Source organism: Mobula birostris, chromosome 1, assembly GCF_030028105.1.
Source record: "Mobula birostris isolate sMobBir1 chromosome 1, sMobBir1.hap1, whole genome shotgun sequence".
Lineage (NCBI taxonomy): Eukaryota > Metazoa > Chordata > Chondrichthyes > Myliobatiformes > Myliobatidae > Mobula > Mobula birostris.
In genome coordinates, this window is record NC_092370.1 from 153,289,320 (window position 1) to 153,301,874 (window position 12,555).

At 41.4% G+C, this 12,555-nt stretch overlaps 1 protein-coding gene across 1 annotated transcript in view; it reads left to right on the plus strand.

Moving 5' to 3' along the window:
• Positions 1-12,555, plus strand: part of LOC140200692 (uncharacterized) — a 409,587-nt gene that overhangs the window by 283,176 nt on the left and 113,856 nt on the right. The window contains exon 10 of the mRNA XM_072264267.1: positions 6,006-6,190. Coding sequence (XP_072120368.1) covers positions 6,006-6,190 — 185 coding nt within the window. The remainder of the gene's footprint in view (positions 1-6,005; positions 6,191-12,555) is intronic.

Genomic DNA, 12,555 nt, shown 5'->3' on the forward strand with positions numbered 1-12,555 from the left:
GTTTTAGTGCAAAGTGATCAAGGCGGTAATAGTGTTACTGAACTGTAATGTTTAGGGTTGTGCAGGTTTCTTCAAAAGCTGAATGGTTGAAGCGGAGTAGCTGTTTTTGAACCTGGTGTTGTGAGACTTCGGTACCTCCTGCCTGCTGACAGGTGCAAGAAGATGGCATGGCCCAAATGGTGGGATCTTTGATGGATGTTGCCACCTTGAGGCAGAGCCTCCTATGTTCTGTAGGTTGGTACAGGTCAAACTACTTTTATCTCGCTCTACCCAACCTTCTGTCCAAATAGACATTGCCAGAACATAGGTAATAGTCCTTTTATCTCCCCGAACATTTAATGCCAGTATTGCAGTTGAATTGTGCTGAGATAGGATATATACCACTTGGCAAAGTCAATTTATTCAGTAATTGTGTTTCTTAAAGCAGATAAAATGCACTACTGCTACCATCCTTAGTAAATCCAGAGCAATTTCTTCAAAAAGATTGTGCTTTCATTTGTGCACTCATCAAACATTATGGCTGCACAGCTGTTGGGTGCTTGAGGTCCATATGAATTTGGGATGTTTATGCCACATATTTGATAAATTCCTTTAAGGTCTGCAGCAAGCATCTATGAACTAAGTAAATGATTTGTAGGTGTTTGCAGGAGTACTCCCAGGGAGGCATGCAGGTACATGTTCTCTGTGCAAGAAGACCTTGGAAGCCACCACAGTTCCAGCTAGGTAAGATGTTTTCGAGGAGGTTTCTGTAATGACAAGAGTCCAGTCTGCAGATGTTTTCACAGTAGAGAAAAATACCTGTGTGCATATGGCCAACTCCAGTGGACTGAGGAAATACTGGACTTTGAGTGTCCTGCCTGATACAGCAGTGAGCAGATGATCATGAGATGTGACACAGGTCAACTGTAGTCTGGCATGATGTGAGGATAAGAAACTGAGAATTACTTCTGTGAGTGAAGCAGTGAAGGCACATTTGCACGTTGTATTTAAGGTCAAGAATCACAGTTGGAATAGATGGGCAGTTTGAATACTGGCTCTTTAAGTAGCATCATTCAGGGGAAATGGGCAAAGTAGATGTTGGTTACTTGATGAATACGTAAGTGCAATTGTTTTACTTGAAAATTTCTCTGCAGATGAATATTCTACTACTGTTGATATTGATAATGGTGAAAAAATGTAAATGTTGCAAAGAATAAGAAGACATATTCCCAAATAGACACTTGTGGACCTGGGAAGCTGTGTAAAATTGCTCCACTGTGAAACATCAAAACCATTTTGGTTTTGGAGTTGTGTGAATTAATTTTTACCTTGATCTGTAAAAGGCTTTGACACTTTAAAGGTTACATTTTCTTGGACTGAGTTTCTCAGCATTTCTGAAATACGCTTCCCTTTTTGAGTAGATCAGTATCATATCACTTGGCTTCCTGTGCCTTTGTCAACTTCAAAAGGAGGCACTAGACCCTGGGCAAGAACATGGTCAGACCAAGGCTGTGATCAGATCTGCAGCCATGTGATCCTAATGAATTCCAAAATGGGCTTTGGTGGGTATGTTACTAGCGGTAAGTGTCTCTTGATAATACCGTTAGTGGCACTCTCTGTCACTTTGCAGATGATTGAGAGTATACCAACTGGAGTGTGATTACCTGGTTTATATTGTTCCTCTTTTTCTGAACTTAGTAGCTGTACAATTTTCCATTTTGGTGTGTAGATACCAGTGTTGGAACTAAACTGGAATTGGCTTGGTTCTGAAGTGCAGGTCCTCAGTACGACTGCCAGGAAGTTGTCTGTTCCATAGCCTCACTTTAAACAATGCTTCCAGCTTTTGTTTCATATCAGAATGTAAGAATAGCTCTGTAGAATTCTGGTTCTGCCTCCAAAGTAGTTAATAGGTCTGACCACTTCAAGCTACATGCTTGGTCTCATGCAAATTTGGTTCCATTTATATTTTTTTGGATAGCCACCAGCACCAAGTAAATATTATTTTAAAATAAGTCATTGCAGTATAGCATTTATGGTTACCTTTTAACTCAATCTCTATCATTTGCTCATCAGCATTTGCACATTTCTTTATCCTTACAGATTTATTAATGTGAACATTTTGGATTCTGAAATACGGAATAGTAGTCTTTAGGTCATCATCTGTTTCTCCCATAATCCAACAATTGATCAGCTACCCGTAGATTTTTTTGGCCCGACTAGTCCTTGCCAACCACGATGGTCATTTAACTTGTCCGGATTTCCTGCATTTGATTCATGTTCCTCTAAACTCCACTCCTTCATGTACTTATCCGAAGCTTCTTATGTAATACTGTTGCACCTGCCTCTATGACCCTTTGCATGTTAAAGTTGCACATCAGGTCTTTTTTAAATCTTTAGGTTTTGACCCCAAATCTATTACCTCTAGTTTTAGGCTCCCCTATCCTGGGAAAATGACTGTTACTGGCTACTGTATCTATGCATCTCATAGTTTTATGTGTTTTGATAAGCTCACCCCTCATTCTCCTACATTCTAAGGACTAAAGATCTAGCCTGGCCAGCTTCTCCCTATAACTCAGGCCCTCTCATCTTGGCAATATCCTCATATATCTTTTCTGCACTCTTTCTAGTTTAACCTCATCTTTCCAATAACGTTGTACACAAAGTGTGGCCTCACTAACAACTTATGCAACATTATGTCCTGTTATATCCTCAGTGCCTTGACTGAAGCAAAACAACTTTTTCACTACCATGTGATGCTGCTTTCAGCAATCTAGGCACTTCTACTCCTAGATCCCTCTGTTCCATTATACTGTCTAGTGCCATCCCATTCACAGTACAAGTCCACGCTGACTTAATCTTTCCAAGTTGTCTCACCTCACGTTTACCTGTATTGAAAATCATTTGCTACACTCCAGCTCACTTTCCTAAATGATTAAGATCCCAGTCTAATCTACAATAACCTACTTCACTATCAACAATATCTCCTAATTATGTGTCAAACACAAACTTAATGATCAAGCCTTCTGCATTTGCATCCAAATCATTTATATAAATAATGAATAATAAGTGCCCATACAGACCCTTGTAGCACACTGCCGGTCACCGGTCTCCATTCCAAGAAACTGTCTTTAGCTATCATGTTCTGCTTCATACTTCAAAGCCAATTTTGAATCCACCTAACTAGCTCTGTCTGGATTCCATGGGAACTAACCTTCCTGATCAGTCTACTGTGAAGGACTTTGTGGAAAGTCTTGCTAAAGTTCAAATAGACCATATCCACTGTCCTACCTTCATCTATATTTTTGGTTACTTTTTCAAAAGGCTTGTCAAGCATAACTTCCCACTCACAAAGCCATGCTAATTCCTCCTGAACAGACTCTGTCTATCCTAATGCTGGTAGCTACAGTTCCTCAGAATTCTGTCCAGTAACTTCCCCACTACTGATGTCAGTGATCAGTCTGTAGCTTCTTGGCTTGTCCTTGCTAGCCTTTGTAAACAATGGAACAACTTCAGGAACTTCACCAATGACTAATGATGAAGTAAATATCTCCACAAGGGACTCTGCAATCTCCTCTGTAGCCTCCCACAAAATCCAGGGGTGCACTCAGTCAGACCCTGGGGATTAATCCAACATAATGTATTCTAAGGCTACAAATACCTCCTCCGTGGTAATGTGAATGACCTCCTAAACCTCTTCACTTGTTTTCCTTTCATCCTCAGTAAACGTCAAGAAGAAATATTTGTTAACAATCTCACCTGTCTCCTACAGCTCAAGATACAAGGGGTACTACTCTTTCCCTAGCCACCAGTTTACTCTTAATATAGCCATGGGATTTTCTTTAACCTGCCTGAAGAAGATGGCATCAGTGAACAATGTGACATCCTCCACTAAGCTACTTCTTTCACATCTTTTACATGTTCTTTTACTTTCAAATGTGGTTCTGTTACTTGGTGGAGTGTTTTCAGGCTGATGAGAATCTGGTGTCTCCGAGAGAGTTCCGTGAGGCATCGAGTGAAGCATGCGGCATCAAGGCCAAGAAGCTTGGGGATGGGGCATGAGCCCGTGATCAACTCCATGTCTTGCTGAATATGGCACCTAGGAAGATTGAAATCATTGAGGCAATTGCGGAAAGTGAGTGGGCATTCTGCACCATCTTCCAGTCTCTCACTTGCTGCTGCCAGAGAAAGATGTCTATGTGTGACAGTTTCTCTCTCCATCTCACTCGTTGCTCCCAAAGGAAGGTCCTTGTATTCGAATGATCGATTTCTCCCTCGATACTCTCAGAAAATGGTGCTGGAGCAAAGTTTAATCAACACGGTGTGTGGATTGGACTCTGTGTTCACATTATGATCGGTTTCTGATTTCGTTCCTGTATTTGTTGCTATTTTGGGCAATTTTGAATTGGGGCAGCAATGCTGGATTCTTTTGACTTTGTGTTTTATATTCTGTGTTTTTCGATTGTTTTTTTGTTGCTATTTGCACGATTTGTTTTTCTTTTGTGCATGGGAGGGTTAATGTTTTCTTTGAACAGAATCCATTGTTTTTCTTAGTTTCATGGCTGTCTGTGGGAAGACGAATCTCAGAATTGTATACTGCATACATACTTTGATAATAAATGTACTTTGAGTTTTTAAACTTAACTGCCAGATCCATCTCATACCCTCTCTATGCCTTGCTTACTTCTTTCTTAAGTGTATTATCATTTTTTAGTCATCAAGGGATTTGCTCAGTTCTGACCTTCTGAACCCTATGTATGCTTCCTTCCTCTTGATCAGAACCTCAATATCTGTTGTCAGTCAAGGCTCCCGAAACTTACCAGGCTTACCCTTCACCCTAACAGGAGCACACTGCTCTTGGGTACTTGTCACGCTCTTGAAAGCCTTCCACTTGCCAGTTGTTCCTTTCCTTTTAAAGAGGCTCATCCAATTGACCTCTGCTAGATCCTGTCTTTTTCTCCCAAAATTATCCCTGCTTCAGTTTAGAGCCATAACCTTTAAACATGACCTATCCTTCTCCATTATTATCTTAAAATTAGTAATTAATTGTTTTTCAAGCCAAATTGCTCCCTGACTGCCACTTCAGTTACTTACTCTGCCTCCTGCCCTGAGATCCTGTATTGCACTCTTCCTGGAAGACCTCCCTATATATTGATTCAGGAACTTTCCTAGACACAGTTCATCAATTGCATCCCATCTAACCCAGGCCCTTAGCATTCTAGATGGTTCACTGAATACCAGGAAAATTGTCCCTTGTTCTGCCTGTGTCATTTGTACCAACAACCTTTGGCTGGTTACCCTCTTTGCACTTTCTTGGAGATACTCTTGACCTTGGAAACTAGGAGGCAACATACATCCTGCCATCTGGATATCTGATTTCGAAGTATAGATTCAAATCCCAATGGGACTACTGGGAAATATAAATTCAGTTAAATAATCTGAAATGATAATTGGTATCAGTAATGGCAATCTAATATAATAATTCCAGTCCACAGCAAATTTGTTGTTCCTTGACTGCCCGTAACATAGCCCAGAAATCCACTCAAATTAGTCAGAAATGCTACAGCAAACCAGAATAAGAAATAAACTGTATTATGTATATTGACCTATGCATTGACAATGATGCAACTTGCCCAGACCCCTGAGTAAAATCTTCCTTGTGAGCATCTGGAAAAATCCCTTCTGCACCACAAGGATTGCAGTGATTAAAGAAGGGAATTGACAGTTTACATGATATGGTTGAGAAGTAAAAGTGGCCCTTGTGTTCAATGTATGAATGTAAAGAATTCTGGACAACCATCAAACCTCTTTGAAGCAGATACTGCGAATGATAAACTAGCTGATAGCTTACAGTGTTAAATCCATTCCTTTGTAATTGGCCCAAATGATGGTGGCAAATAGTTAGTGTTATTTGTCCAATACAGGTGGTTGGAATTGATAAGGAGACATATTGATCTTGACTAATTATGCAGTCTAACTTTAATGAAAATGTTGTTCATTTAATACAGTACTTTTTCTGTTTGCTTCAGGAGGGTGGGATTCCAGCACAGAAAGGCACTGTGGATATGACCATGTTGATGACGGGGCGGGAGAGAGCAGAGTACATCCGCTGGAAGAAGGAGCGAGAACAGATTGATCAGGAAAGGTTGGCACGTCACAAGAATTCCAAAGGAGAATGGAAAAGGGCATGGGATGCAAACAAAACTGAGGACATGTAGGTGTATTTCCTCCCCTCTACAGTACTTAGGAAGTTATCATTTTGTATTTATCTAAATATAATTACTTGGATAGTACAGCAGTTGTAATAAAATTAAATTTTTACCTTGTTATTGCTGATGTTTTCCACCATAATTTCAAAAGTCAAAATTTTTAACAAAGTATGTACAGTGCATTACAATTAATTGGGTCATTCATTAATTGGGACAGTTGTTTATTTGGGAAAACTCTTAAAGTACAAAACAACTAAGCAAGAAAGTGATTGGGATTCCCTTCACTTATTTGGGACACTCTGCTGCTTAATTGGGACAGAAGACAGTTGCAGTTTCTAATTAGTATTAGTCATGTGCAGTTCTGTGGCCATTAGACACTACACCGTGCTTGGAGCGAACAGTTTTTAAATAGCATCAATTGTGTGTGTTTGTGTTGAAAACGTAGTGATTTTGGTTATTGCTAGTTGATGAGAAATGGCAATAAAGCAATTCATAACAGTTTCTCTTACTACAGTTTCAAGCATTCAGGCTTGAAAATGCCTGAAACAGCTGGGTGTGAAAATGAAATGATTTCACTACTTCAACGAGTTAGGATCTACAAAGAATTTGAATCATCTTGAATGTCACCCTTGGTCCCCACCGGACATTCAGCTCTCACCTGTGGCTCCAAGTAGCTGTTTGCATACATCAGCGGCCACACCCTGGTACACCACTTCTACAGGCGGGTTACACGAGGTGAGGGTAGCCGATGGGTCTCGTACCCCTATGAAATAGAGACATGCCTGTCCAAGCAAGTGAAGTCAGCTCTGGTAGACTGGGCGGATGACATCTACAGTGAGATCCAACAGCCAGAAAGGCGGTTCTGCATTGCTCTGTGGAGAGTGTAGGGCAGGACAAGGCACAGTAGAAGTCATGATCATCCACTACAACCAAGGAAGACCCCAGTTGTGATGACTACTTGTACCACTGGACTTGGACTTTTGAGGTCGAGAGAGAGCCCCAGTGCAGGGCTTTTACTCTTTAAAAATTCTTCTGCACAGGTTTCCTATTCATCATATGATGGACAACCACTCATATATTTGTAGTGTTCTAATTTGTTCTGTATTGTATTTAAATATATAATTTGTTACTCAGTTAAACAGTAGTTTGTCTTTTTTTTATATATTTTTTTAAAATATTTCCATGAAACTTCAGCTAATTGGGGCACCTGCTTAATTGGGCCAAAATGTATTTGTCCCGATGTCCCAATTAACTGGAATCCACTATACACCATGTACAACCCTAAGATTCATCTTCATGCAGGCACTCACAAAACAAAGGAACACAATAGCATCCATGAAAAACTACACACAACAAAAACTGAGAAACATCCAAGGTGCAAAAGAGGACAAATCATGCAAATAGTAAAAAAAAATTTAAAAACCTAGAATGTGAACTGCAAATTTCCAAAAGTGTGTACACAGCTGCAGAGTCAGTTCAGCACTGAGACAAGTGAAACTGGTCCAGGATCCTGATGTCTGCAGGGCAACAACTGATCCCAAACCAGGCAACATGGGACTCAAGCCTCCTGCACCCTGATAGTAGTAGCAAGGAGAAGGAAATGGGTCAAACACAGACAGACGATGCTGAATACCAGTTCATTTTCCACTCTCAAGTCTCGAATCTTTATTCTGGACTGAAGTCTGCCTCAGCGATGGCTGTACCTGCATTCTTGAGCCAAATTTGCTGAATCCTTCCAGAGATCGTAAAATCACTAGTACATTTAGAGGTTTCAAAAGGATATTTCTTAAAGGGAAGTTACATGCTGCCGATTGCATTGATCAGAATTCAGAAGAAATGTATCTCGTAGTTTGTGAACTGTCCACAATTGCCATCTTGGGAAGATGTGTTAAACTGGCAGTCCCCAAGTCAATGAACAGAAATCTATGGTTATGATACATGAATGGAAAAAGGGAGTTAAATTAATTCACTCCTGAAATCATACGCAGAGTTTTTTCAATGTGTGAACAACCTGCAACAGTTCAGCTTAATGCAGATATTAGATCAATTTTGTGCTATATGTAAAATGTCTTGATTCAGGCAGCACTTTGTTTATTGTTTATTATTGGGAGAAAATAGCTAGTGCTCTTTATATTTAAAATTGGTCTTAAAGGTTTTGGTTGGCGCAGGGCATGTGTTTAATTCCAGAGGTGAATTTAAACTGGGGTAAGAGTGAAGAATGACTGATGTAAGTATGTACGAAGCAAGAGCAGAAGTGAATTATGGCTTCTTGACCCTGTCAATAAGATGCTCCACCTCAAATCTACTTTCTCACTCACTCAATCCCTTTAGAGTCCAAAAGTCTATTGAACCTTGCCTTGAATGTATTTGATGACTGAACATTCACAGCCCTTCAAGTGGGGCATTTCAGATTTGCAACTATTTGATGGAGAAATCCGAAACCAAATAGTTGATTCTGAGACTATGACTTCTAGTTCTAATTTCCCCAGAAGAGGGAAACAGTCCCTCACCAACATAAAGGGTGGTTGTTGGGTTTTCAGGTATTGGGCTGGAAGGCTTGGAAAGAAGGTGTTTTTCCCATATGGAGACACAAGAGACTGCACATAGTGGAATCTGAAGCAAAATCCAACTGCTGGAAGAATTCAATGAGTCAGGCAGCGTCTGTGGAGGCAACATGGTGGTTGATGTTTCAGGTCAAGACTTTGTATCAGTCTCCCAAGATTTGTTTAACTTGTGAATTCTTCTATGATTTTCTATATCTCTGGAAACTGAAGGGAGTGGAGTATGCATAAACTTCTCTAGATACATGGTGAGTAGGCAGAAGAATAGATAGCTACAGAAGATAAAACCAAAAATAACTGAGAGAACCAGAGAGAAAGAGGGATTTCAAAAGAAGTGAGTGGGAGCAGTTGGGACATTCTGCACCCTACAGTTCCTGAGGAGATATTGGATTGTAATTAATTTACTACTTGGAAGAAGCCAATAAAAAGATGTCAGGTTTGAGCATAGTGGCCAATGTATGAGTTGGCCAGTGTTAGAGCAGGGAGTTGAGGCTTTGGCTCAAGAGGCTTAGGCGAGAAGGTAAGAAGATTTTACCTCTCCTCCCCCCTTCCCCCTCAAGATCTGGGAACATAGAGAGACCTCCAGCGTCCCTGACGACTACACCTGCAAAAAGTGCATTCAACTGCAGCTTCTAACAGACCATGTTAAGGAGTTGGAACTGGATAAACCCTCAATCATTTGGGAAGCTGAGAGATTGATAGACAGGACATGCAAGGAAGTAGTTGCACCCAAGGTGCAGGATACTGATAACTGTTGACTGATGCGAGAGGGAAAGGGGATAGGCAGCCAGTGCAAAGTACCCTTGTGCTTGTTCCCCTCAATAACAAGGTACTGCTAACAAGGATGACCTTGCAGAGGACAGCCACAGAGGTCAGGTCTCTGGCACTGTCTGGCTTAGTGGCTCAGAAAGGAAGGGAGAAGAGGTGAGCTGTTGTGATAGGAAATTCAATGGATAGAAGAACAGGAGATTATGTGGACGAGAATGAAATTTCCACATGGAATGTTGTCTCCTGGATCCCAGGGTTAGAGATATCTCAGATTGAATCCACAACATTCTTAAGTGGGAGGGTAAGCACCCAGAGGCTGTGGTCTATGTCAGTACCAAGAAATGGGTGGAATGGGTGATGAGATGACATGACTTCCATGATTGTGATCTCAAGATTGCTACCTATGCCACATGCTAGTGAGGCCTGAAATGAGAAAATCATGTGGCTAAGGTGATGGTGCAGGAGGGAGGGCTTCAGGTTTCTGAATTATTGGACTCTCTTGCAGGGAAGATGAGATCTTTACAGCCTGGAGTACACCTGAACTCGAGGGGGCTAATACCCTTGCAAGAAGATTTGCTATTGATATATGGGGGTGGGGAGGGAATTAAACTAGAGGTGCAGGGGGATGGGAGCAGAGCATCAGAATATATAGTGGAGGGGTTGTGGGAAAAGATGTTAAGTATACATACAATGTCAGGAATTGAAAGGTTGAACGTGGTGGGACTAATGATCTGAGTTGTATGTGTTGAATGCTGAGTGGCAGGGTGGAGATAGGTCTCTACCAAATGAGGTGTAAGGTGTTAGCCTGCAAGTCACCCTTGGGCAAGGTGTGGTTCCTGCTTAGCTCCCCCCACCCACTCCCAGTTAGGGTCATGTGAAGCCATGGGAGCAGCTGGTGCATATCATAAGTTTTAGATGTGATAGAGGGAGAGATTTTAAAAACGGGGTGTATGGCATTACTAGTCGAGAAAATGCCACGGCTGTACTCAGACAGGATAGACTGGAGATCTTATTTACTGATTCTATATGGGTGGAACTGAGAAATAAGAAAAGGATGACCAAATTAATGGGATTATACATAGACCACCCAATTATCAGTGGGATTCAGAGGAGCCAATTTGCCCCTTTAAGAAGCCACTGATGAAAGAGGGGTTGACGTGCTGGTCTGACAGTGCACTTGGGAAAAACAAGGTTTTCAACTCCCAATGTCAACTATCTTGCTGGCAAACGAATAGTCTCTGGTAAATAGAATTGACGATCTCAGAGCTAGGGTGTTGTATCAGATGGACGTTAGGAATGCTTGCGTCCTCTGTTTTCTGAAATCTAGGTTAACCCCTACCGTGCCGGACACAGTGATTCAAATAGACGGGTTCACAATACACAGTCAAGACAGGTCGGTCAAGTCTCTCAAAAGCAGCGGTGGAGATGTATCTCACAATCAACTCCTCATGGTGTATTAATGTGTCGGTGACGTCCCAATATTGCTCACCAGACCTGGAATACCTCAATTAAGTGCTGGCTATTTTACCTGCCACGGGAGATTTCATCGATCTTTTTGCTAGTGGTGTATATTCCACCTCAGGGTAATATCAAACAGGCTTTAGATGAACTGAGCGATGTAACCAAGAGGAATGAAACAGCACACCCTGATGTATTCCCCATCATTAACTAGGCCAGCTTGATAAGGTCACTAAAAATTATTACCAACAATTCACCTGTAGTACCAGAGGAGATAACACATTGAACCACTATTACACTAAGATCAAGAGTGCCTACTGTGCTATCCCTCGTCCACACCTTGGAAAGTCTGATCACCTGGCTGTACTTCTACTCCCTGAGTATAGGCAGAGACTGAAGACTGCAGCACTGGTAGTGAGGACCAAGAACGTATGGACAAGGGAAGCACAGGAGCGTCTACAGGACTGCTTTGAATCAGTGGACTGGATTATGTTCAGGGAGTCATCTTGGAATCTGGATGAGTATGCCACAGTTGTCACCGACTTCATTAAAGCCTATGTGAATGAGTGTGTGCCTATGAAAACTTGCTGTACATTCCCAAACCAAAAGACATGGATGAACCAGGAACTTCCAGCTTGCTAAGGGCTAGATCTGTGGCATTTAAGTCTGCAGATCGAGGTCTGTAAAGAAAACCACATATGACTCATGGAGGGCTATTTCAAGAGCCAAGAAACAGTTCCAGGAGAGAATAGGGATGACATTGGATGCATGTCAATTCTGGCAGGGTTTGCAGGCCATTATTCCTGCAAAGCAAAGCCCAACATCATGAAGACCAGCCATTGTTTGCAGAATTTCAGATGGTGACAAAAGGGCGTGCAGGAGTGAGGTATATCAATTAGTTGAGTGGTGTCACAGCATCAACCTTGCACTCAACGTCAGCAAGCTCAAAGAGCTGATTATGAATTTCAGCAAGGGTAAGACGAGGAAACATAAACCAATCCTCATACAGGGATCAGAAGTGGAGAGAGTGAGCAATTTCAAGTTCCTAGGTCTCAATATCTCTAAGGGCCTAACCTGATGCAGCTATAAAAAAAAGGCAAGACAGCAGCTATATTTCATTAGGAGTTTAAGGAGATATGGTTTGTCAACTAAAACACTTGGAAACTTCTACAAATGTACCATGGAGAACATTCTGACTGGCTGCATCATCGTCTGGTGGGGAGGTGGGGTGGGAGACTACTGCAGAAGATTGAAATAGGTTCCAGGACCTTGTAAAATTAGTCAGCTCTATCATGGGTATCAGCCTCCGTAGTATCCAAGACATCTTTAAGGAAAGGTGTCTTAGGAAGGTGGTGTCCATCATTAAGATTCCAACAACCCAGGTCGAGCCCTCTTCACATTGTTACCGTTGGGAAGGAGTACATCAGTGATTCAGGAACAGTTTGTTCCACCCTGCCATCTGATTTCTAAATGGACATTGAACCCATGAACACTACCTCACTGTTTTCTTTATTTGTTATTTTGCAATAACCAATTTTAACTTAACTATTTAATAGTCATTAAATATATATATGTGTATACAC